Below are 27945 nucleotides of genomic sequence, written 5' to 3'. Positions count from 1 at the left end.
TATTAAAATGAACTGTTTTTTAAGCGTTTACAGTAAATCGAGTAACATAATATTTTTTATTCAAATAAAAATTATTTTTAATGTGCAAGATTACTTTTCTTACAACGCTGGGCTCAAAGTTCTTAAATCCTCTTGTTCTTGAGTTCAGAAACCTTCGTTATTAAAATTATTCAAATAGTTTAACTTTTATATGGTTTCATATTTTTCATTTTAACTAACTAACCTGATTTTTGAGTGTCAAAGGTTGGAAAGTATGCATATCATATGTTTTTAAAAATTCTTATGCCTTATGTAACTGCCAGCAGTTAGACATATATACTTGCAATTACAAACATGTTTTGAATAAGACAAAAATTCATGTTTTTGTATTTTTAAATTTAAAATATCAATTTTAACTCATGAAAATATAAAGCCTATGAAATTAATTTTGTAACACTTGCATTCTTTGATTTTATTTCCAAATATCAGTTAATAATAATCAGTAAAATGACTTTTCTTTTGGAAAAAATATTCAAAGTGTTTTTGGTTAAAAGAAGATATTCAAAATGTTTTGAAAATGAACTCATATAAGTATTCAGATACTTTGAAGAAAGAGTCAAATAAATAAATAAATAAAATAAATTAATAAAATAACGGGACATTAAATACTCATAATAGATATCTTTTAGCTAAAATTACACTTTTCACACACATTTATCTATGTTTCTTGAGTAACTGTTCCATTCTTACACAAGAATAGCTTTAAATAGAACTTTTGAAGAAATGTCACATTTACTTATTCTTTTCTCCAACTCACTCAATACATGTTCAATTTGATTTAAGCCTGAAGACTAAATGAAGGAAGAAGTTGTGATAACTTCTGGACAGTTGTATAAGAACCACAAGCGAACATTTAGGGCTGCATGTTTAGAATCATTATCTTGATAAAATTTGAATGTATTTTGCATTCCAATTTTCTTGCAGATGATTTCAAATTTTCATAATAGTTATATACTGATATATACAATTTTTCACTATAAATGATATAAGATTCTAGTAAAATTAGTTGCTTTGTGCAGCGACTATTCATTGACTTCTAAAGGGCTAGAGTGACAAGTCCAAAGAAGGGTTTAAATATCCTTTTATTTAGCTTGAGACTATTTACAGTTGGCCAATCTTGGGCTTATGTGAAGTTTCCACTTAAGATAGAAAATAAGAAACTAATGCTAACTAACTAAAAACTAGCCGAAGCTGTACAGAAATAACTAACAGAGTTGGCCCTTAATTAAACCTCACTGGCAAATACTAACAGGCACGTAACAATACGGCTGAAAATAATACGATTTAGCTTAAAGCAATGACGTGGCCAGAAGGGAAAACATGCATTATTAAAAAATTGACGTGGTCATTATTTTTTCCCGAGACTTCTTATTAAATACTGGTGCCACCTCGTTCATAAAAAATGGGATTCTGAAAATTCATTTAGGTAGGGAGTTGTAGGTGGGAAAGAGGAAAATACAGGAAGGCTGTTTAAAATTAAAAATATTTATTAGGAAACTAAAATAAACCCTACAAAGTTAAATTTCCGATTCCAGGAGCAGTGACAAATAGACAAACCATTTTGCTTCCAACTTCGTGCTTAACAGTATGCAGAACCAGATTTAAACTTAATAAGGTCTTACGCTATTTGAGATATAGGGCCCTTTATAAGTCTGCTATAATATATTTTAATATTATTTATACTATATCTTAATTTTTGGAGCCCTCAGCTATAGCTTATACATAAATCCAACCCTGACAGTATGCAGTAAGATTTTAAGCTAAAAAATTTAAATTAGGAAACACTTCTACAGAACAGCAAGCAGCAGATTGCTTTCAAAGTTAGTAAATCCGACATAAAAAAGTGTAGATTAATCTATAAAATATGTTCAACAAAACGGTAATAGATTGGAACATTTACCTGCAGAAAGTTTGCACTCGTAGCATTCTAAACAGAGCTTCATGTAAAATCAGGAAAGAAAAATAAACTAATAAAAATTGATGAAAGCTTTTTTACAAAGCAGGTTGAACACTGATTTTTTTGTTAAATAAAGATGTGTCAGCTTTTCAGAGTTCCACAAGAACAACTAACAGAAATTTGGTAGCATCTCCCTAACTGTCACAGTCGATGAGATAATACATAAGTACTGCAGAATGTTTTAGAGAAGAAATTGAATAGCCACAAAATATAATAAATACTACTGAAATATTAATGAACTTTTATCTATGAAAAATAAACCTTTATATATTCCTTTTTTTTTAAGCCTCAGGTTCTTAATATACCATTTGAACTTCACCTACAACCAAGAACTAGCAAGTCTGCTCTAGGAACAGGATTTAAAAATTTAAAAACCTTGCTCCACAGAACATCCCAGCTGTTTTTTTTTTCCTCCTTGAAATAAAATACCAAGTATTTTCCTGATTAACAGATCATCAAAACATTCATTAAAATAACTCTGATTTTTCTCTATTATGTCATTCACATTTAATGATTTGAGCTCAACTTAATTGCAAAACAAATATTAGATGCTTATGTTTCATAAAAACTGAGTATCTAAGCCTGAATTTAAACCAGTTTTTCCCAGAACAGCTACACTGATTTAAAAAATACTGATAATTCTTATTTAAATTTAAGAATGTATAAAATGGAAAATTTATTGGAATACTGAATGCATAATTCAATACAGAATTTAGCTTCTTTTAATATGTAACATTATTCCAAAAATTCATATATAGTTTCATTTTTTAAAAATATGTACTTGACTTACGAAAGAACTGTCAAATGATGTTGAATTTTAACGTTGGCTGTTACAATTTTTCAGTCAGTTGTACACTTCTATCAGAAGCAAAAACGTTTTATTCACTACATTCCACCCTTTTGTAATTCTTTGAATACTGTATATACAGTCAAAAGTCGTTAATTCGGACACCCATAATCTGGAATGATCTATAATCCGGACCTCAAAGCTACAAACTTTCTGCGCATGCGTCGCGTTCACGCATGCGCACAGGCGTTTACGAGAGCGCGTAAGACCCTTACGGCTGCGAATATGTTTGTGCGCATGCGCGTTTAATGTGTAACGGAGTTATACGCTAAGCTAAAGTTATCTAATTCAGTTAATGTTGCAGATTGCGTTGTTCCTTAATCTTCGAAATGGATCCGGCTTATTATTTTTTGCAGACTGTTAGAGCAATTTTATAAAAGTAAGCTTGAACTTTCGATTATGTCAAATAGAATTTCCGATATATATTTACTACAAAGCGAAAGTATGTTTTGAAATTCGAAATCTGTTTATCAATTTCACGCTGCTCTGCGGCAGAGGGGGGGGGGGCAGAAACGTCATTATTTGATTATGATAGATTAGAAAGATTATGTCAAATAGAATTTCCGATATATATTTACTAATATGTAATTTGTATCTACAAAGCGAAAGTATGTTTTGAAATCCGAAATCTGTTTATCAATTTCACGCCGCGGATTGGAAGTTGATCTATCAGCACTATCCTTATCTTCAGGGCAGATGTTTTTATTTTATTTGGTTTATAATTCCGTACTAAGTGTAGTATTTCATTTCGATGTACTCCGTCTTTGATATGATTTAAATCAAGTTCCTCGTCATTATAATTCGCTTCCGATAGTGAAGAAAGTGACCCAGAGGTTATTGAAAACGAAAAAATTTTGATTGACAAATTAGTCGGTATTCTCAACACAGCAATTATAGGACTTCAACAGCGGAACTTTATAACTAAACAAGAAATTATGTCTGTTTAATAGAATTAAAGAGAAAGTATTATCACATGAAACGAAGCAACTTACATTGAAAGAAATGTTTAATAAAGTAAACAAGTAAATATTAAGCTTTTTCTTTTTGTAAATTTTGATACCCTTTAGATCATAATTGTTCTTTATTTCATAAATTACGGTTTCATATCTTTAATTTTGTAATTTCTGCATGCCATCTTACCAGATTTAAACTGATGATCTATAATCCGGAAAAATCGATAGTCCGGAATCGCCGAAGTCCCGACGAGTCCGGATTAACGACTTTTGACTGTATTATATTATACTTTGAATACTGTATATATTATATTATACTTTGAACACTGTATATATATATATATATTAACAAAACAAGTTGAATGATCAAACTCCATAGATATCCTGTAACAGTTAATATGCATGTATGATACAAGCTCTTGATTATCCAAGGTGACCTTGGTGTATATTACCTTGAATAATCAGTCTTATCATATAAAAAAACTGAAATTTATTAATTCTTGAAACTATTCTTAGCATAAAGAATATCAATTTTTTTTTCAGTATCTTGCACAGATCACCCACCTGTGAAATTCCTAAACAAATACAAAGTTAACTGAATAATATTAATACAAACTGAACATAAATTTCAGAAGTTTTTTCATACCAAAATATACTGAGGAATGGGTATTTGCCATTTTATTTACCATGTTCAGATTCTAGGCACCTAATTAAATGTAATGAATTAATAGAAAAATCAAATTAAAATTCAGTTCACATTTGCATGGACTAGATTATTGAACTATTTGAAATTCAATTCTGTTGTAAAATATATTAACATTTGATTCTTATATTCTTTAGCTAATTTCATTTTTTAATTTTCACACACTTTTTAAATCTTCATATAAAAATCTGGAAATGTTTACAGATTAAGACAAGTCAGATCAAGTGAAATTTAATAAGATTAATAAAATGTAACAAGGAAAAAACTACAATTCAAATTAAATAGAATTTAAAAATTCTGAAAATCATTAGAGATTGAGGGAATGGAATTTCCCTAATTTAAGTTTAATTAATTAAATAAATACATTTCAGTTATTTCTGAGAAAAATTTTCTGGTACTCTTCTGTTTTTAGGGCCGTAAAAAAATTGCAGCGAAAATGTATGCGCAAAAGCGCCAAATCTAGCGTACGTACTGGTTTCAGATTGCATAAGTTTATATAGTTCTATATTTCTTAAGATGCCATTGAAATACTAGTTTAATTTTTAAATTCTTTTTTGATATCCTATGGATTTAACAATTTGGGAATTGGCGATGATGAAAAGTCAGCAATATAATTTTGGGTAAAGTGCAGAATCACTCACTGCTTGATGCGCTTTTAAAAATTGCACACACTCGGTATCCATATGCACATCGACCTATTTTCACCCCAGAATTGCACAAAAATGGCACTGTGCACCCTCTTGACTTTATCTATGTACACATTGACCTATTTTCATTTAAAAAGTAAAATAAAACTGACAAAAATCCAATTGTGTTTTACCCTTGTAAACAGCGGCAAACAAATAAGTGAGCGATTCTGCACTTCTGAATATTTTCAAAGAAAAGGCATCATTCATTATAGAAAATTACGTTTGAACAACCAACGAGATGAAATTATGCTTTAGCGATAAGTCGGTAGCGAAATAGCGATGCAGGCATCCATTCAGTTATGTTAAGCCTTTTTCATATAAATTATAATAAAAAAGTATTATATCAAATTAACCTTTCATCTAAATTAAAACATCAATCTTAGATAGTTATTTACTATTATACTTCCTTTCTTGCCGCAATTATTTTTGGCAGCATTGGCATCAACTATAGTTTGGCAATTTTTTACAGCCCTCGAAACCGAATAGTACCCATTTTCCTTCGTTAAGACTAAAAAATAAAAACCAGGACAGTTGGCAGCAATGAATTATTCTTCAATATCAAAATGTCCTAATTTCTATACTGGCTTTAGTTATCCATTAAATAAAACTCCACAGGAGACAGATAATTTTCTAAACTTACTATTCTTATAACAGAAAAGGGGTGGTCACTGTATGCCGCAGAAAAGCTCTCGAACAGAAAGTTGATGATAAAGGAAAACTAAGATATTTTATGAACTTGAGCATATTCTCTATAGCCACCCTTGGGAATTTTCATTTTTGGGGAGTTAAAAAATCTATTATCACCTTTGCCACTAAAATGAAAAGTTCAATAGGAAAATTTTTCACAGATACCAGTTAATGAATTAATCAAATAAAAGAAAATTCAGAATGACTCAAAATTTACACACATGCTCAACGATTCACATGTAGAATTAAAAAAAAAAAAAAAAAAACCACCATTTTTTTTTTGTGTTAATAATTAAATTCTGAATTTAGTTTCAGTAATGCATGATAATAAAACCAACACTTAAATGTCACTAACATATTTAATGAAATTTTGTCATTATGCAGAATGATATCGGCACAGCTATCAAACAGACGGATTTTTACTTGAAAGAAATGCATTAGTTTTCATACTAAAAAAATGCTGGACAAATAGCTCAACCACCATACTCAAACAAATATTGCTATCCATTGGAAATTTCTCTTTACTAGAAAATTCATGAGCATAGCCTTTATAATTTAATATCATAAATTACATAAAACAAAAAAAACTATTCAAAGCTAAATTCCATACTTATTCAAATTAGTAGGACCATCTGCTACTATTTTTTTAATCCGAAAAACAAATAATTGTTAAATGATATGCATGGCTGGAAATTTATGAATACAGCAAATGACATACTCTTTAATAAATTCATTTCACATTTTGTTCCAACTGATTGATTTACTAGGAGAAAATTTAAATTAGGGACATATCCCATATAATTAGCAGAATTCAGTAGTTAAGGTCAAACATTTCACCAATCTGTTTAAGTCTTGAAGTTACCAATAATGGTTTTGTTTATAATGATACTATAATTAAAGCGTTTTACGAAAAGTAAACTTCTATGCAATCAAATAAAACATGTTGACCTGCAAAAACAAGGCACAGAAGTCAACCTTGAAATCTGAAAAATAGGAAGACTTCTGCGAGAAAGTTGAGATGCTTTCATGCTGCACGGCAACATTAAAAATATACTGACTTATACGGAAAACAAGAAGGCCATCGACAGTTCAATTATTAGCTGTGTAAGACGATTCTCAGCATCTCGTTTGCAAAGGTGCACTGCGATATTTTTTTAAGTTTAGAAATGAAAAGGCAGATGTTATTTATGTCTGGATAAAAGGTAGAGAATTAAAGACTGCAAGTAAAAAGTAAAATTAGCTTCTGTAATTAACAAACATTCGAAAGTGAATTGTTGGGACACACATGTAAGAATAAATTTTCAAACTGATACTTATTCAAAAGAACTGCATGATGAACAGTAACAACGGACTAGCTACACACAGAAATGGCATTTTTCTTGAATCATTAAATTCAGCAAATAATCAGAGATAAAATAAAAATTTTCATATCTAAAAAGCAGACTTTTATCCTAGAATATAATAAAAAATTCAGTAATTAAGATCAGAAAATCTTTTACCAATCTGTTAGGCCAAGAACTTACCTGTATCAGTTTTGATGAATATTCTCAACAAATCGTATCTCAATCTGTCAAATAAATTGTGTTAATATGCAAAACAAGATATTAAATAATACAAACAAGAATTAATTGACATATTTATTCAAAAGAGGCATAAAGAAGAGCAACTTCTACGCAAACTAAGTAAAATTGGCACATTTATTTGAGATTTTCTCAAAAATTTACTAGCAAAGCCTTTATATACGCATAAGAATAAATTTTCATGGTTCTTAAAAAACTTGATGAATCTCTACATGAGCTAAATGAAAATACCACATTCAACTTGAAATGAGTTCAGTCAGAAATTTACCAGCCTAATAAAAAGAGACATGGAGGGGAAAAAAAAAAAGAAAAGACAAGAATTTTTATATCTACTAAAAAAAAATGCAGAATGAACAGCAGCAGTACACAACAAAGTAGACAATTAAAAATAGTATTTTTAATGAATCGAACATTAATAATGAAATTCTGGGCATATACCACATAATCAGAGATAAAGTAAAAATCTTCATACATAAACAGCAGATTTTATCCTACAATATGATTACTGAAGGTGATAAAGAAAAACTAAGCTATTTTATGAACTTGAGCATACTCTCTACAGCCACACTTGGAAATTTTCATTTTTGGGGGGTTAAAAATCTATTATCACATGTGCCACTAAAATGAAAGGTAAAGTTCAATAGGAAAATTTTTCACAGATAACAGCAAGTTTAACGAATTAATCAAATGAAAGAAACGAATTTAACAAATTAATTTCATTTCTTAGGACTTAAAATTTACACACATGCTCAGACATTCATACCCAGAATTAAAAAAAAAAAAATTTTGTCAATAATGAGATTCTGAATTTAGTTTCAGTATTGCATGATAATCAAAACCAACACTTAAATGTCACTAACATATTTAATGAACTTTTGTCATTATGCAGAATGATATTGGCACAGCTATAACATACTAATTTTTACTTGAAAAAAGTGCTCAAATTTTTTTAGTATGATTAGTCTTCATAGTAAAAAAATGCTGGATACATAGCTCAACCACTAAAAACTGCTATTGATTGGAAACTTGTGTTATGTAGAGAAATTATCTGATAGCGTTATAAAAATTAGGTGAATGATTTTATGATTTATGGAAATCTTAATTTTTATTTGATTATGAATTATTTATTTTAAGGCTTTAATTTTGGGGAAAAACAGATGCTTCTGGAAATATTATTTAGTTTAAATGAATATTATTTATTTTCTTTTATTTGCAAATCTTGTACAAACTTTTATTCATTGTGAAAGAAGCAGGGAAAGGGAGGCAATTTTCGCCAAGTCATGATTTCGCGCGCTTTGTCCTTTAGAATGTTCGAGAAAGAATTTTCATTGTTAGTTGACCTTAAGAGAGGAAAGTACGTGACCAAAAAGGTCAAAGGTTGCTACTTGTGTTTCAATGTAAGTCATTCAGGTTTGGCGATTGAGGGTCCGGTTGTTGGCTAAGTGAAGAAAGGCGCGCATGCGCGATCACCCTTATTTCCGCATTCTGGAGTTGAAAACGAAGATTTTGCCATAATTAAGGGGGCGATAAGTGAAGCCATAGTGGGAGCCCGGGTTGTGAAGGAGACGAAGGAAAATTCGAGTTGGATTCACTTTTTGGCTGACTCTCTGATTTTCGGGCTTGCTGGACAAAATGTAAGTACGAAGAAAAATGTTTTCCCAGCGGGGAGCGGCAAATATGCTCCCCGGCCGCGTTTTGGTTAAGAGGCGAGACACACTTACTCTTGACTCACTCACTCTTGGACTCGCTGATTTTCGGGCCGGCTGGACTAGTGGACGTTGCTCTTGAAAACTGGCTTGAAGGAAATTCGAGTTGGATTCTCTCTCTTACTGACTGGCGGGTGGAACTTACTTGGGACGTTACTCGTGAAGCTTGCTCTTGGGATGAGTAAGAACAGGCGAGCCGTAATTGCCTAGAAAATGCGTTTCTGACCTGAAGCTGAAAACCCTCTTCCTTGCGGAGTGCTGGTAAAGAGGCGAAATTTGAACGAGTTACCTGTGTGTTGACATAGGACTTTCAGGACCAAGCGGATAGCCGTCCTGGGCAGCAGTGCTCCTGTTTCTGTTCTACAGTGAAAAAAAAATAAAGTACCAGTGTCAAGATGAGCCCGGCCGACATCAACGCTTGATAAGATACGAGTCTTCCACTTCAAGATGTCCCCTCAAGATAAGTTTTATTTTTTTTTTGGTGTGTTTGAACTTTAGGCAAGCTTTTCAAAAACGTCCTTAGCAGTAAAAAACAACGTCGAATCTAAAATTTAACTCTCAGGCCTTAAATTGTTTCCCTTTCCTTTCTTTTAAATCACCAGACAAACCTTAAGTTTTTTTATGAATTTAAATGAACAGACTCTCAGATGAGGTTAAGATTTTTCTTATTGTGTTGTAATTGAATAAACTGATATTTAATCTGGAACCTCTTACAGTATGTTTTCTTTATATATTTAATATGAACTTTTCCTTTATATCTTGTATATGTTTTATGTTTTCGATCCTCTCACGGCGCGGTCCCGGAATGCATTTTTTTTCACAACGCAAAAAATGCTGTACACGTTTCACTATACGATCACTACCTTTCACGGCAAGTAGTTTCATATTTAACATTTAACCTATAGGAATTTCAGATATAACCTGGTACCTTGAAGTAAAGCTATTTAACCTTGGTGTCGAAACTTTTAGATATAACACTTGCCTTTACTAGAAAACCCACGAGCATAGCCTTTATACTTTAATATAATAAATTACGTGAAATAAATAAAACTATTAAAAACTAAATTCCATATTTATTCAAATTGGTAGGACCATCTGCTACTACTTTTTTTTATCCTAAAAATAAATAATTATTAAATGATATGCATGGCTGGAAATTTATGAATACAGCAAATGCATACTCTTTAATAAATTCATTTCACATTTTGTTCCAACTGATCGATTTACTAGGAGAAAATTTAAATTATGGACATATCCCATATAATTAGCAGAATTCAGTAGTTAAGGTCAAACATTTCACCAATCTGTTTAAGCATTGAATTTACCAATAATGATACTATAATTAAGGCTTTTTTACGAAAAGTTAAATTCTATGCAATCAAAAAAAGCATGTTAATCTGCAAAACAAGGCACAGAAGTCAACCTTGAAATCTGAAAAATAGCAAGACTTCTGGGAGAAAGTAGAGATGCTTTTACGCTGCACGGCAACATTAAAAATATACTGATTTATAGGGAAATATTTTAATTAATGCCTTTATTTTTTAAATTGCTTCCAAATGAATTCGTTCTTAATTATATCCAAAAAATTAAAGATTAAAATTGCGATTTAAAAGGTCTACTAGACTTTTCGAGAAAACAAATACTCAGCAGAGAATGCACAGCTTATGTTAATTATAATTCTGAAGAGAAATTCTTGCAATTAAAAAAGCCACTACTTTTCAAATTTAAACCTTTTCCCGACTGCGATATTTTAAGTTTAGAAAAGAAAAGGCAGATGTTATTAATGTCTGGATAAAAGGTAGAGAGTTAAAAACTGCAAGCAGAAAGTAAAATTAGCTTCTATAATTAACAAACATTCGAAAGTGAATTGTTGGGCATTAAAATAACACAAACAAGAACTAATTATCATACTTATTCAAAAAATACAAAGAGGAAATTCTATATAGACTAAATAAAAATAATATTCACAGGAAAAGTGTACAGCAAAAATGGATGAGAAAAATACACATGTATGAATAAATTTTCAAACTGATACATATTCAAAAGAACTGCATGATGAACAGCAACAACGAACTAGCTACACACAGAAATGGCATTTTTCTTGAATCATCAAATTTGGCACATAATCAGATAAAATAAAAATTTTCACACGTAAAAAGCAGACTTTTATCCTAGAATATAATAAAATTCAGTAATTAAGATCAAAAAATCTTTTACCAATCTGTTAGGCCAAGAACTTACCCGCATTAGTTTTAATGAATATTCTTGCATCTCAATGTGTTAAATAAACTGTGTTAATATGCAAAACAAGATATTAAATAATACAAACAAGAATTGACATATTTATTCAAAAGAGGCATAAAGAAGAACAAATTTTATGCAAACTAAGTAAAAACGGCACATTTACTCGAAATTTTCTCAAAAATTTACCAGCAAAAACTTGATGAATCTCTACATGAGCTAAAGAAAATACCACATTCAACTTGAAATGAGTTCAGTCAGAAATTTACTAGCACAATAAAAAGAGAAATGGCGGGAAAAAAAAGAAAAAACAAGAATTAATTTTTATATCTACTCCCCCCCCAAAAAAAAATGCAGAATGAAGAGCAGCAACACAAAACAGAGTAGACAATTAAAAATAATTTTAATGAATCGATCATTAATAATGAAATTCTGGGCATATACCACATAATCAGAGATAAAGTACAAATTTTCATACATAAACAGCAGATTTTATCCTACAATATGATTCAGTAATTAAGAGCAGGTAATATTTTACCAATTTGCTAGGCCAAGCTCTTACCATCATTGGTTCTAATGCATTTTTCAACAAACAGCATTACACATCTGTCAAATAAACTGCACTAATCTGCAAAACAACACATTAAAATAATACAACTAATTAAAATATTGGCTCAAAAAAGGCATAACGAAGAGCAACTTCTACACAAATTCAGTAAAAATGGCACATTTCCTTGAAATATCCTCAATCAAAAGTTTACTAGTAAAGCTTTTACATGTGTTAGAATTTTCGTGGTTACTTAAAAAAAATGGAAACAGTAATCTCTACACGACCTAAATGAAAATGGCGCATTTATCTAAAAACACGGTAATCGGCCAGAAATCTACCAGCACATAAAACAGAAAATGAGTATGAAAAAATATACGCATGCAAAAATTACTTTTCATATTTAATAATAAATATAAGATATAAAGCAAACACTTACCAGAGAAATAGAAACCTTGGGTATTTGACGAATAACCTGAAATTTGCCATTGCGCACATCTATAAACAAACAACTTCAAATTAATCAAGCAAAATGTGTAAATTTGGAAAACAAGGTATTAAAAATTTACGATAGAATTTTAGCATACTTACGGATCAAAAACATACCACTCTTCAACTACAGTTCCAGAAATAAGAATGAGCCAATGACGCCAAATTACTTGGCGAGAAAGTTATTAGTAGATCTTCATGCAACCCAGAGAATCTCGTAACTCCTCCCATTTTCCCCCTTTTTTCTCGTGAAGATAACCTGTCAACAACGAATTCCCAAATTGACCATGCTGTGATGTTTAGCTTTTTCGTATAATTTGGAAGTTAATTTTAATCAGTTTTCGTGGCTTTAGGAGAAGTGTGCTTAAATAAAGGTAAATTACATAAATGTTACTAAGTTTATGTGAGCAGTATTTGCATTTTAAATGTTTATTACTCGTAAATGGGTTTTCATTAGCTCATAATTAATATTTTGTACGTGTGTTTCCTGAATTTATATCTTCATAGAAGGTATGAAAATGTAATTTTTTTATATTTTCCGATTAGCAGTATAACCTTTAATGCGAAATTACAAAATATTTTTAAGTGCTATTATGAATTTATACGAAAAGTCGATATCTCCTGTGTTAAGGAGTGATTACCAAATGTACTGTTTCGCAGAACATTTTGACACCTTTCTAATTTTTATGGTTCGTAAGCATTTATAACAAAACCCATCGTTAACGGCTACGTTTAGTGTGATATTTTGTTTTAGACATACATAAAAATGTAATTGTTATATGCGTCCATAAAGTATTAGAAATGTAATAACATCAGTCTACACGTAATATATCAGAATGCAAACAGTCAGTGAGGAAAATGCGCCTGCATATTTCTATACTGGTCTATACTATATAATATCTCTATACTAGTCTATACTATTATCATATCTGTATACTGGTTATTTTAATGAGTTTAAGAGTTTACTGGATAACTTCTGCTGCATGTATTCCACCAGCTAAAATGAAGAATTTTCTATATAAAGGTACCTTGATAAATAAAGAGTCATTGTTCCATTTAATAACCTAACTTTTTCTTTGCAGTCAACAAATTGAGCTGTGTACCAGAGCATTAAAGTGCTGATCATTTGATGTGAATTTGAATTTTGTTGAACGGGTTGACTGCTTGTATATTTTAATAGCTTTCCTCATATGTGATGTAAATATGAGTTGGTTTTGCTTAAGAAGCCCTTTCCTATTATGTAGACTTGTGCTTTGCTAAAATCTGTTAATCGTATAATTAAAGGGTAAAAATATATTTTCTGTTGCCCCTTGGCGAAGATTGGCACTTTTTGGCGGTACATGGAAACCAAATTTGTAAAATTCTTTGACTTGTTATTTTGACTCTTTGTAGCAGCTACACAAAGACAAAATAACAAGTCAAAGAATTGCACAAACTCGGTATCCATGTGCACACTGACTTATTTTCACTTGAAAAAAAAAAAAAAAAACAGAGAATTGCACAAACTTGGCATTACGCCCTCCCTTGACTTTATCCATGTACACATCAACCTATTTTCACTTAAAAAAAATCAGAGAATTGCACAGAGTTGTCATTACGCACTCCCTTGACTTTGTCCATGTACACATTGATCTATTTTCACTTGAAAAGTCAAAGTAGCACACAGTTCTACAGTAGAGCCAAACAAAATATACATAATCTCAATAAGCTACATTTTTAATTAAACAATAAAATAACATTAAAAAAGGAAATTCATCTTAAGCAGTACAAGAAAGCAAATATCCGCTTACCTTATTTAGAAATTTCTGTGTCTTCAGTCTGTGGCACACAAAATTCCTTAACAGCATTCAAAATCTTCCTAAAATTATCTGAACCAGAATCTGTATATCGATGTTGCCACATAAATTCACAAAAATAAGAGTAAAAAAATATCTTCCGACATTCAACTGTACGCATTTTCTTCCTACAAATGGGACACTTATAAAAGCTACTAAGTAAACCTTCATTTACACACCAGTCAATTAATGCCGTTTTTCCTTTTATTCCAAATCGTACAAAAACTTCAAATTAATCTTACCATATTCAGCCATTCTATCGTCTAAACCACAAAACAAGCAATGTATGGCTAATCTTTGGAATATGGTAACAGGTAGTTTGGCGACATTCTGATAAGGCGATCAAGGTTAATAACTAGGACTTTAGCAGTGTACAAGCCACAAGTGTGCACAATGCCATTTTTGTGCAGTTCTGGGATTTTTTTTTTAAGTGAAAATAGGTCGACGTGTACATGGATACCGTGTATGTGCAGTTCTTAAAAAAGCGACAAGCAGTGGGCGATTCTGCACTTTCTCCCAATTTCGCACTTAATCTTCGTCATGATTAAGCACTTTTGTTCCATAAAAGTTCTAGCATAAGCGTAATTCGGCTAGCAAATTGTTGGAAAAAAATGTTGAGTTAAAAAAAAAAAAAAAAAAAACTAGCAGGGTTGGTCGTCAAAAAATCGTCAAGTTACCATAATCCAAAGATTAATCCAATGTACTTCCTAACTGACAGATGCCACAAGCCCTTACAAATCATTTCCCATCATTCAAAATTTACCAGAATTGCACAACCGATTATGTCATAATAGGGTTTCCATAACATTCAACTACTCAGGTTACCATAAATGAAACAACAACTCTGTGATAATACAAGGGACACCCCTCAATCTACTCTAATCAAATAAAGAGCTTTTATGTGATAAAAATCTGCTTTGTTTGAAATAATCTGAAATGTTCTTTCTTTATTAACTCATTGCTGTCTTTTAAATAAATGTTCATATATTCAAATTTGTCACTTACGTATAGTACATTTCTGTAACATTCAGTATTATGCTCCGTCTTAAAATACTTTAAGATTAGAAGAATATTCATTTTTAACATCTTCATCATTTCTGAGGCACGTGTATTTTAGATTTTCTATTTGTGCATAACTTAGCACCATTAAATCTTAACCAGTCATGATTCTAGGTAATTTTACCTTTTATGGAAGTAATTGAGATGCAAAATAATGATGTTAACCATTGTTATTTTAAATACTCAGAAATATTTCCCTTTCAGAGGTGATTCACTTTATTGTGTATAGCTGATGTTAAATATACTCAGATCAGTATAATAATTATGCATGCAATAAAGGCTACAGTTTTTATTTATTATTATTATATTTCATGTATGTACTTAACTCTTATTTTTGTATAAATACAATTTTAAATTTATGTAGCTTAAAATTTTCTGAAGTCAGACTTCACGTCCTTTAAGCTATTATTACATGTCAAGAAAATATGGAACAGATCATACTTTGGTACAAATTTTATATGTCATTGCTGTATACAAAAAAAGCTGTTCTGGATGACGACAATAATGAAAAACTGGATGCTGTTATTCAATAGGTAACAAAATGCATTAATGCCCTTGTATGTGGGAGAAAAAAAGACACACATCTTTCATTTAGTGGTAAATTTGGTAGAAAAGGTGTTTTAAACGGTTGATTATCCTTAATAATGTGTGTGTTATAGTTGCTATGTGAGTAGACTCATAAAAATGCTTTCTTAGCTCTGTTAAATTATACTGTAAAGAAAATCTAGTTTAAAGTAAGTAATTATTAATTAATTTAAAATAAAGAATTTATTTATTAATTCAATTTAAAGTAAGGAATATTTATTAACCCTTCAAGTGACTGAGGGTTCGACCCCAAACTCCTAAATTTCCCAAAAAGACAACGAATAAGAGATATCTTATTGATTATAATTCCAAAATAACTCTCCCAGTATGTACCTTGACATTTTTTCTTCTAATATGTATGATATTTTAATTGTCTGGACACATTTCAAAATGTACGTCTATGTACTTTAAAATATCAAAACTAATATTTTTGAACTTATATATATGGATGAAGGGAGTGCTTAAAGTTTAAATTAAGTAGGTCCTTAAGTTGAACAAAGTTGCTGATAAATCTTAGGTTGAAAGTAAGAACTGTATTAAGGTATGAAATAAAAATTCATTCATATTAAGCTATAAGATGTGAATTTATAATTAACTTATTTTTATAATAGCATTTAAATAAAGTTCATTAACTGCCTTTCTGTAGAAAAATTTAGATTGTTATGTAATGTACTGAAGTAAAAATTATACTGAAAAAAATTTTGGGCTAATCTTTGGAATATGGTAACAGGTAGTTTGGCGACATTTTATTAAGGCGATAAAGGTTACTAGCTAGGACTTATTATTAAATAAAAAGTAAGGTTACTAGCTAGCTATAATCTGAGAAGTACACAGTTCCAATCACAGATTATTTTGTAGTGACTTTTATAATGGATAATTTAGAGGGAAAAGAAAATTAATGTAATTTCTTGCATATTTGATTTATTGGTACTATTCGGTTTTGAGGGCCATAAAAAATCGCCAAACTATTGTTGATGCCAATGCTGCCAAAAATAATTGCGGCAACCCTAATAATTGCAGCAAGAAAGGAAGTATAATAGTAAATAACTATCTAAGACTGATGTTTTAATTTAGATGAAAGGTTAATTTCATATAATACTTTTTTATTATTATAATTAATATAAAAATTGCTAAACATAACTGAATGGATGCCTGCATCGCTATTTCGCTAAAGAATAATTTCATCTCGTTGGTTGTTCAAACGTAATTTTCGATAATGAATGATGCCTTTTCTTTGAAAATATTCTAGGTAAAGTGCAGAATCGCTCACTTATTCGTTTGCCGCTTTTTACAAGGGTAAAAACAATTGGATTTTTGTCCATTTTTCTTTTACTTTTTAAGTGAAAATAGGTCGATGTGTACATAAAGTCAAGGGTGTGCGCAGTGCCATTTTTGTGCAATTCTAGGATTTTTTTTAAGTGAAAATAAGTCGATGTGCACATGGATACAGAGTATGTGCAACAACGCATCAAGCAGTGGGTGATTCTGCACTTTACTCAACATAGTATTGCCGACTTTTCGCCATGGGCAATTCCCAAATTGTTAAATCCATAGGATAACAAAAAAAGGATTTAATATCAAAAAAGGATTTAAAAATTAAACTAGTATTTCAATGGCGTCTTAAGAAGTATAGAACTATATAAACTTAACGCAATCTGAAATTAGCGCGTACGCTAGATTTGGCGCGCTGTTAAGTGGGCGCTTTTGCGCGTACATTTTCGCTGCAATCTTTTTACGGCCCTCGAAACCGAATAGTACCGATTTATTTTATACGTGCAAATGTTCATCCTTGGAAAGGGTATGTGCAAGCTGAACATATAAAAGCTTGCATAATGTACATACTTTTTAGTGATCAGGTAATTTCATATATGTCCTTTTTACCGACTTCAAAGATTCACAAAATTTTCCTGCATTTTCGTGCAAATTTTTCTAATTTATGAGAAAAATTATTTACATGTTTCATATATAAATTTGCCCTGTAAAAACAAATTTCTGTGCACATTTGTTCCACTACTTTCCGGAAAATTCCGATCGTGATTTCAGCTAATAAGCACATAGAAACAATTTCGCACTTAATCTTCGTCATGATTAAGCACTTTTGTTCCATAAAAGTTCTAGCATAAGCGTAATTTGGCTATCAGATTGTTGGAAAAAATGTTGAGTAAAAAAAAACATTGAAAACAAAAAGGCGTCAAAAAAAAAAAAAAAAAAAAAAAAAAAAAAACTAGCAAACTTGTAGCAGGGTTGTTCGCCAAAAAATCGCCAAGTTACCATAATCCGAAGATTCACCAAATTTTGTTGTACTTTATGAGTGCCTCTCAAAGTTGCTTCTAAACAGAACTAACAAGGTATGACAGATTAAAATTATTGAAATGCAATTATATTATTAATGGAAAATCAAAATTAAATTTTTTAACCATAAACAAATTAATTTCTTATGCATGTAATATATTTCTATTACTTTTCCAATTTATGTTTTGCTATTTTTTATTTGTTTAAATTTAAAAGTGAGTTACTTTAAAAGGGAAAATGTACAGGACAAAGTCGGAGATCTGGTCTCGTCAGGACCTTGGCGATCCCAGATTTGGGATTCTTCCGGAAATTAGAGCATCAGTTTAAATCTAGTAAGATGGCAAAATATGAAATAATGAATCATTTATGATTTAAAGGGTATTTAAAAAAGGCTTAATATTTCTTTCAATGTAAGTTGTTTAAGTTGCTTCATTTTTTTTTTTTTTTTTTTTTTTTTTTTTTTTTTTTTTGTGCTAATACCTTCTCTTTAATCCTATAAACAGAAATAGTTTCTTATTTGGTTAAGAAGTTCCATTGTTCAAGTGCTGTAATGGCTGTGTTGAGAATTCCGACTAACTTATCAGTTAATATTTTCATTTTCAATAACCTCTCTGTCACTTTCTTCATTGTTGGTAGCGATATTTTCTGGATCTAGAACCATACTACAGATTTGGCCATCCGTTAATCGATTAATAATTTGGGGCTTGTCATCACAATAAAATTCTTCTGTTATATAACCTTCATTTCATCGCTTCTCCACATTTCTTTACAAAATCCGTTAATTGGAAAATTTTACCTTCAGTTTGCGATATTCGAAAACCTTCAAATTTTGCTGCTGTCGTCTTCCTCATCTTCACCATGAAATGTAGTAGCTGGCCATAAGTCATTCCAAGCATTTTTTAAAGTATCTGGGGACACATCCTCCCAAAGTCTTGTGATGCTCCATACAGCAGATTTTATGCTAAAATATTTCAAATCAAGAAATTTAACACGGATTTTAAAAATGCTACTTTATATTTGCATTTCAGCATGTGCACTCTTCCGATATCCATAGGCTGAATGATAGATGGACAATTTGGAATAATGCAGATATATTATCTTTCATTAAAACTTTTAAATATGAGCCAAACAATTATCTACAATCAATACAATTTTTGAGTCATCGGGTAAACCAACTGAGTTCAAATGTTGCTGAGCTTCGGGTGTGAAATGATTTTCAAACCAATTGTTTGTTAACTTTTGTGTCATCCGTGCTGTTTTACTTGCATGAAATATAACTGGGAAAGTCTTTATCCCTTTAAATCTCGAGGTCATGTATTTTTTCTGATTATGAAAAGTTTTTTACACTTGTGTGTCCCTGCAGCATTTGTACATCCCAAAATTGTTAGGCTCGCTTTGGAATCTTTGACACCAGTTGCAGCCTTTTCTGTAAAATTTACCAAGGTATTTTGCAATATGTATTGCCAGAAAAGACCAGTTTCATCAGCATTGTAAATTTGTTCTGGAGATAACTTTTCACTTTTAGTGAGTTCATTGAATTCATCTGCAAATAGTTAAGTGGTGTGATGCTTTGAAATGATATTTTCTCTAGTTCTTATAAAAGAGCTTTGAGTTAAGTCACCTTTAACCTAAAGGTGAGGAACCACAAAAGAATCCTTTTAGGTCAAGACTTTCTAGAATAAAGATGAACTGATACATTTGGAAGAACTGCACCTTAAGCTGTTGTGTGCTTTAAGGGTTACACAAGTGAGACCCAGCTAATGGGTAGGGATTCTGACAGCGATGACGAGTTATATACAGAATAAGTATTGATTTCAGTAACTTTATGTAGTATTTTTAATAATAAATGTTTATTATTAACTACTAAACTGTAATCCAGCAGGCTAATTAAAAACTAATTCATAAACCAAACAATTCTTTATTTTTTCAATTTTAGGGTACCAAAATCAAGGTTATGTCTCATACAAGAAAAAATAAAGTAATTCTACAACATTAACAAAATGTCTTTTTTCAGCTTTTGTGTAGTTAATGCCTTTATTTGCAATTCAAATAATTATGTATAATGAAGAATAGGGTGAAAACTTTTTTCTTACATTAATTTTATAATACTAAAAAAACTGTCATAAATAGATTATTCAACAAGTGTTTTGCATTTCAAAAAGTAGAAGGAATCTCAAATTCAATTATTGTTTAGATATATTGTAACATTCAAATATGTGTACTAGTTATTTTTACTCTATACTCCGAAAACTTGGTAGAACATTGTAAAAAGAGATGATGAAGACACCAAATATAACTTACATGAATGGTAAAGCAAATATCTGAGGAAGGCTACAGCTCATTTAAAACTAGGTATGACATAAAATGTAATAAATCACCACTCATAATCTGAAAGTTAAATTTGAATCAAATTTCATTTTATCTTTAATTTTATTGAAAGTTGTAGCCAAAAAAAAAATTATTTTCTTAACTTATGGCATTCAGTTTCTGTAATACAGTATGAAGTCTGAAATCTGGACCTCAAAATGATCTAAAATCCGGACCTCAAAATCGACAACTTTTTTTTTTTTCTTTAAATGCTTTACACATGCAAATTTAATTTTTTCCCTACATAAATAAAACGTGGAGTCCCAGCTCTTAATTTCCCTTCAGCACTAAATAAATACCTCACTATTAAAGAAACAATAATTTAGCATAAATTTGTGTGATCAATAATTTGTCTCCGTTGTTGTGTATCTGCTTGGTGTACATCTCAAACTGAAACATTCTAGATAGAAAAATAATCGTTTATTTTACATTTACTAATATTTTATACCCTTGATGCCAAACTGGCAAAATATTACTTTTATTATATTTTGCATTCTTCACCGCATGTTTATCAACACATGACAACTTGAGTAATGACTTGCACACCAATGCACAAACAATTTTTTTTATATTAGTAATTTAATAACAAAAAATATGTTAACCTTTTATGTTGACGTTACACTTGGCAATGATTAAAGTTAAATGCACTAAGAAAAATTTAACAAAATTCTTTCCATATGCTAAAAATAAATTATGTTAATAATACTCATAAACCAAATGATTACCTTTAGTGCTATTTAAATTAAGAATAACTGATTTGTTTCTCAAATAAATCCAGAACTAGCACCAGAGCTCATATGGCCGCACTGGGCGGCAGAATTTAGGGAAGACAAGATTTTTGAAAATTTTTATGAATTTTGAGAAGCACCGAGCAACAAAAATGAAGGGATCAAAATATTTTTAGAATTTAGGAAGGCACTGGGATCGAAAATTTAGGTGCTACAAAAATTTAGAACTTAGGGAGGCAGTTGATAGCAAAATTTAGGACCCACAGTAAGATATTTAGGGCCAGCCCTCGATAAGCCTGAAGTACGTGTGGCAGTTTATTTATTCAGGACTCATATAAGCCGTAAACATATGCAAGAAATAGACGTAAGTACAAGGGGTGATCAAATGAAAAGGTACGAAACAACGTAGAAACGTAACAGTTAAATATTTGCATATTCCGCCATGGGAGAACGTAGCGAGACATCTCGGGATGTGATTGGAGTCTCTGACTGGGATTGGAGCATACGCGGGCACCCGCACGCACAGGAGAGAGCAGAGGCCCTTATCAAAAGCGCCGCTCAAATGATGCGGCTGTCCGTATGAGGACAGCACGACGTTCGCGTTGCAAAATTCGACGACTGAGGAGCAGCAAGGTGTTATCCGATTTCTGACAGCAGAAGGTGAGAAACTGGCAACTATTCATCGCCAGATGGTGACAGTTGACGGGGAGAAATGCGTCTCTGACAAGTCTGTCAGAAAATGGAGTGCCTGTGAGAGTGTGGGTGATGACCCGAGACCAGGCCAGGCAAACACTGTCATCACGAGCAATTTCATTGACAAGGTAGACGAGTGAGATCATCGACTAGTGAGAAGTGATCGACATGTCACATTGCGAATGTTGGCAGTGAAGGTGGATGTCAGCTATGGAACCATGTGGACAATTGTTCACGACAGGTTGCGATATCGGAAGGTGTGTGTGCCACTTGGGTTCCAAAGCAGCTCCCCGACCAGCAAAAGAAACTGTGTATGGGGCTAGCACTGCAACATCTGTTTCGGGATCAGGAAGACCCTGCTTTCATGGAGCGAATTGTCGCAGGTGATAAGACCTGGTGCCATCACAACGAGCCAGAGACAAAGCGGAACAGCATGCAGTGGAAGCATGCGTCGTCACCTTCTTCAAAAAAGTTCAAAGCCGTGCCGTCAGCAGGCAAGGTGTTGCTCACTATCTTTTTCGACGTTCAAGGTCAGCTACTTGTGGATTTCCTCAAGCACAGAAAACCATTAGCTCTGATGTGTACTGTGAGACATTCCGACGCCTACGCAGGTCCATCAAGAACAAAAGACTGGGGCTGCTCATGGAGGGTGTGGTTCTGCTCCATGATAACACGCATCCTTACGTCTCCAGAGTCACACACATTGAACTAGCCAAGTTCAAGTGGGAGACCTTGGACCATCCGCCCTACAGTCCGGACATGGCACCCTGCGATTTCCATGTGTTTGGTCCGCTGAAGAAACACCTGAAAGGGAAGTGCTTCAACTCGGACACTGGGAAGGACTGGGTCTCGTCACGGCCACAGGAATTCTAGGAACAAGGAATCTTGTGGTTTGTTCATCAGTGGGATCATTGTGCTCAGGCCTATGGTGTATATTTTGAATAAAGTCTATTTTTGTACCCACCATGTCGTTTCATACCTTTTCATTTGATCACCCCTTGTATAATAAATAACTAAACTAATACAGTCAGGCTTAATTGTCTCAGTGTACAATAGAAGCAAGACAAAATTTAGCAGAATAACTTGTCTTTTGTCGCTAATCTCATGAAACATAGCCAAATAATGTATAGTGGACACTATTAAGCTATGCTAAAATGATACTTTACTGATTCCAAGGAATTTCAGTCAATATATCAGATTTTGCTTTAACTTACTTTATTTCTTTACCGACAATGAAGAAAGTGACAGAGGTTATTGAAATGAAAAAAATTTCGATTGACAAGTTAATCGGAATTCTCGACACAATGATTACAAGACTTGAACAATGAAACTTTGTAACTGAATAAGAAATTATGTATGTCTACAGAATTAAATAGAAAATAATTAGCTCAAAAAAGCAACTTACATGATTTACATTGAAAGAAATCTATAATAATAAAAGCAAGTGTAATATGTCTGTCTGTCTGACCGAGCTCTCCAGCCAAATCTATCGCACGCAGGGACCTGGAATTTTTTATACGGAAGCACAAAGGGGCTGGCCACCAGACCTCGAAGCCCGATTTTCGATTTTTGAATTAGAAAAATTTTAAAAAAATTATTTATAATTTATTAATCACGGTTTTTTTGACTCACTGATATTATTATTTGTTTTCAAATAACGTTCGATTGTAACAATTGATTTCTTTATTCTAGCGTTAGTTTGCTGTTTTGACGATACATTAAATCGATTAATTACAATTCATTTCTTTTTTGTAGCTTGTGGGGGGGGGAAGAGAGAGAGACAGTCTACATGTCCTACACTACTATTCCTGCGCTATTCACTTATCTGCATTTTCTAAATGCACGGGCAATGCCGGGCGGGTACACCTAGTGTTTAATAAAGTAAACAAATAAATATTAAGCTTTTTTGGTAAATTTTGTTACCCTTTAAATCATAAATACTTCATTATTTCATAAATTATGATTTCATATTTTTAATTTTAAAATTTCTACATGAAATCTTAAATGTTTTAAACTGATGATCTAATATCTGGAAAAATTCGGAATCACCAAAGTCCCGAGGAATCCGGATTTCAGACTGTATCTCATAAGTAATCCTTTTTTTTTTTTATTGTAATAAGAAGCTCTAGTTATGTATTCTAAAGTTTGGCTTTACTTTTAGATGTCTGATAATAAGGTTGGGGTTGTTGCTGCAACATTTCCAAAATCTGTAGCATCTAAATCTGAATCTGGAAAGAAACTGCAATCTTTGTTTGAGGAGTTTTATGCCAAAAATAAATTTAAAGAAGGTGATAAATCTAATGAGGTATGTCTTTTTAAAAGCTATTAATTAGTATATGTAGTTTAAATGTCAAAGTAAGTGCTTAAAAGTATGCTTGTGTATTTACAAATATGATCAAGGTTCGTACGGTCCTTACAAGTCCTTAGATTTTTTTGTCCTTAAAAGTCCTTAATTTTGGCCAAAATCAGCAGAAGGTCCTTAATTTTAATCATCTGAAATTTCTGTCTGTTTTTACGACTGCCATTTTCAGTGTGAATTAGCATTTTGGAGGAATATTTTTGGCGATTCACTGATATATATGGTTATCTTTTGGAATGGGTTCATTAGTTATAATTTGTTTCTATTTCTAATATAAATGATGGTATACTCGTGTTTCTAAGCAAGAAGTGAGACATAAGCATATTGAAATTCATTTTTTCTAATAAAGAGCTCTTAAACAACTTTTTGCTTTTGGGGATGTGAATTCTTTTATTAAACGGTTCTAAATTTGGCGATTTTAAGATCAATTTCTATAGAAACTTTTTAATTCCAAGATCTGAGAATTTTTCGATGATTTTTTTTTTAACTTCTATTTTTAATTGGCCTCTATTATTTTTTATTTAATTTGGGGACTTTTTATCTTAGATATAGCACTACAAGTCTAAACAGCATAATTTAAATTAATCATGGGATCTTACGTAATGCTTAATGCAGATACCTCTTGCCCAATCAAATAATTGTAAACCTAAACTAGGAACTGAAACTTTTAACTGTCCCCTTCTTCCTCTGAAATAATGCGTCCTTTTTTGCTTCAGCTTCTCTCTGTGCACTGCTTGGATGTAATTTCGCTGTGCTTGCTTCCTCTCTCAATAATTATCAAAAATGTAAATATTCTTTAATAGATATGAGTAGAGTGCCAAGTGCATTGTGGCCACAAATGTGAATCTAAATGAAAAAAGGAATTAAAATGATGTCAACTGCCAAGTTCTTAGTCTTTACGAATTCTGTACTTTAAGCATCAAGTATCTATGCCAGGGGTTCTCAACCAATGGTACGCATACCACACAAGAGAAAAATAGGTGGTATGCAAAGAAGCAAAATATTTTTAACTATTAAATTCAAAAATTAAAACCCCAACATTCTGATTGAGTTTTTATCTCTGACACTCATTTATGTGATCTAAGCTTTGTTCAAGAGTGGTGTGGTAGTAGTAGTACTTTGTAGTGGTGGTACTAAAGATTTTAAATTTTTGTTTAGATGGTACATGTTAGTCAAAAGGTTGAGAACCGTTGATCCTATGCCATCAATATTTCCTTGCATCTACATCTCAGTGTTCTTACATTAGCACTTTCAAAATTGTGCTATCGTTACATGTATATATGTGTATATACACATACATTCATGCTTATATATATATATATATATATACATACATACGTAAACACATACATCCATTCATACATGTATACATACATACATTTCTAAATCCAGTCCCGATAACAGAACAGTACCCTTTTATCACATAATTCTGAAATGCATAAAGCATTGGTCTGAAATTAACTCCTGTCTAAAGTTCAGTTTTTCATGATTATTAGCAATTTATAGTTGACTCATTCTGATTTGCATTAAGAAATTTCTTGTTGAAGTTATTGGCATAATAATTAAATAAGTATAATATTTAAGTCATTAATTTTGTGATATTTTTCGTCAAAACTTAAGTTGTAACATTTCAAAGTTTTACATTTATTCACATTTTATATTTCATTTCTGTGCACTAATGTCTATACTTTATTTTTATATCGTAGGTAGCAAACAAATTTCAGAAAAATAAGAAATTTAATGATTCTAAAGTTCAGTTTGTCAATGAAGGGTATGTAATATATTAAAAATTTGGTGCAATTTTTATTTTTTAATTTAGTATTTTATTTCTATTGCCTGCATTTTAAAAGTAAGAACTAAATATGTTATTCCAAAATAAGTATGTATAATAAAACGAATAACTGTAGAATATATTTTAATCATTAAGAAAGTGTGTATATAAATTCTAAAACAATGTGATATTTTTAGTTTTTTGGTTAACTGTTTCATTGTCTGCAGTGAACTACAGAAATCTGAAGAATTTGTTCTTAAGCAAATTTGCTGCTTTCTCAGCAACCTCTTTGTGTTGCATACCAACACAGCACTTCTTTAATTTCTTGTATGATGTTTACTTTCGTGTGTGTATATGTACACTTACAGTACAAAGTCTCAAATCTGGACTCGTCAGGAATTTGGCAATTCCAGATTTAGGATTTTTTTGGATATTAGATAATCAGTTTAAAATTAAAAATATGAAATAGTGGTTTATGAAACAATGAAGGATTTATGACCTTAAGGGAATCAGAATATACAAAAACAAACAAACAAAACAAAACAAAAGCTCAATATTTATTTGTTTGGCTTTCTTTCAATATAAGTGTTTAATTTTTTTTTTTTTTTTTTTTTTTTTTTTTTGTTCAAATACTTCCTTTTTAATTTTATAGACAGAGATCATTTCTTTTTCAGATACTAAGTTCTGTTACTCAAGGTCTGTAGTTGTTTTCTCAAAAATTTGCACTTAATTGTCAATCAAATTTTTTTCATTCACAACAATTTCTCTATCATTTTCTTCTATTGGTAGCAGAATTTTCTGGATTTATAACCATACTACAGATTTTGCTGTCAGTTGTTTATAGTTGTCACTGAAATGAAAAGTTTGCCATATCTTCATTTATTACCACATTTCTCAGAAATTCCATTAATTTCATTTATCCACATTTCTCAGAAATTCCATGGCCCAAAATAAGCTTAGCTAGCATCCGCTATATTGATGATATATCATAAGATTGGCAACTAAAAACATGTTTTTCCTACTAAATTTTGTCTTGCTTCTGTCACACATTAAGAAAGTTAAGCCTGAATTATATTAGTTTATATATTTATGCCTGTTTGCCACACATGGTGATCCAATTCTCAAATGTATTCCCACATATACTTAAGGCCATTGTTAGACAGTTTGCAGCCCAGTGCAGTCTCTGTATCCATCCTAAATTATGCTGCCAAGCTCTTCCCTAAATTCTGAAAATTTTGCCGCCTCTAAATTTTTTCTCCCAGTGTCTTTTTTAAATTCGGTACTTACGTATTATCGCAACCAGGTTGGCGCTATTTGTAAGTTTGAGTAAAAAAGTATGAATAGAAAGAAAATGTACATTTATTAATTACAGAAAATTTTTAATACAGTTTTTTATATTTTGTTTTAAAATATAAAATAGCATTTAAACCCTTCCGGTTTTGAATTTGAATAAGTTGCAGAATTATTTTTTCGGCGGAAATCTTTTGGCTATTGCTTTTAGCACTGATTGAAAACCGTATTCGCCATAACCATGTACACATCGACTTATTTTTACTTAAAAAAACATCCCAGAATTGCACAAAAATGGCATTGTGCACACTCTTGACTTTATCCATGTACACTGCTATTTTCTCATAAATTACAAAAATTTGCACAAAAATGCAGGAAAATTTTGTGAATCTCCAAATGCTCTTTTTACAAAACTTCGTATAACACGTAGGGTTGCCGTAAGTAGGGTCGCCAAATTTCACAATTTATGCGAATTTTGGCCTGGTTGCGTTAATACGTAAGTACCCTAAATTCTAAAGATTTTGCCAT

At 31.3% G+C, this 27945-nt stretch overlaps 1 protein-coding gene across 2 annotated transcripts in view; it reads left to right on the top strand.

Moving 5' to 3' along the window:
* LOC118182966 (uncharacterized) overlaps window positions 1-27945 on the top strand; it is a 77404-nt gene that overhangs the window by 8540 nt on the left and 40919 nt on the right. Inside the window, exons 1-3 of one of the 2 annotated variants that reach the window (XM_035352355.2) lie at window positions 12655-12812; window positions 24159-24302; window positions 26063-26127. In XM_035352355.2, coding sequence (XP_035208246.1) covers window positions 24159-24302; window positions 26063-26127 — 209 coding nt within the window. In that variant the 5' untranslated portion in view covers window positions 12655-12812. Of the gene's footprint in view, window positions 1-12654; window positions 12813-24158; window positions 24303-26062; window positions 26128-27945 lie in introns of those variants that run through there. The other variant, XM_035352354.2, reaches the window with a different exon arrangement.

This window comes from Stegodyphus dumicola, chromosome 2 (genome assembly GCF_044657685.1).
Source record: "Stegodyphus dumicola isolate Sdum_Otavi_A_Nest chromosome 2, ASM4465768v1".
NCBI classification, from domain to species: Eukaryota; Metazoa; Arthropoda; class Arachnida; order Araneae; family Eresidae; genus Stegodyphus; species Stegodyphus dumicola.
Note: the sequence above shows the minus strand (reverse complement) of the source record. Positions and strands in the feature narration are given on the sequence as shown.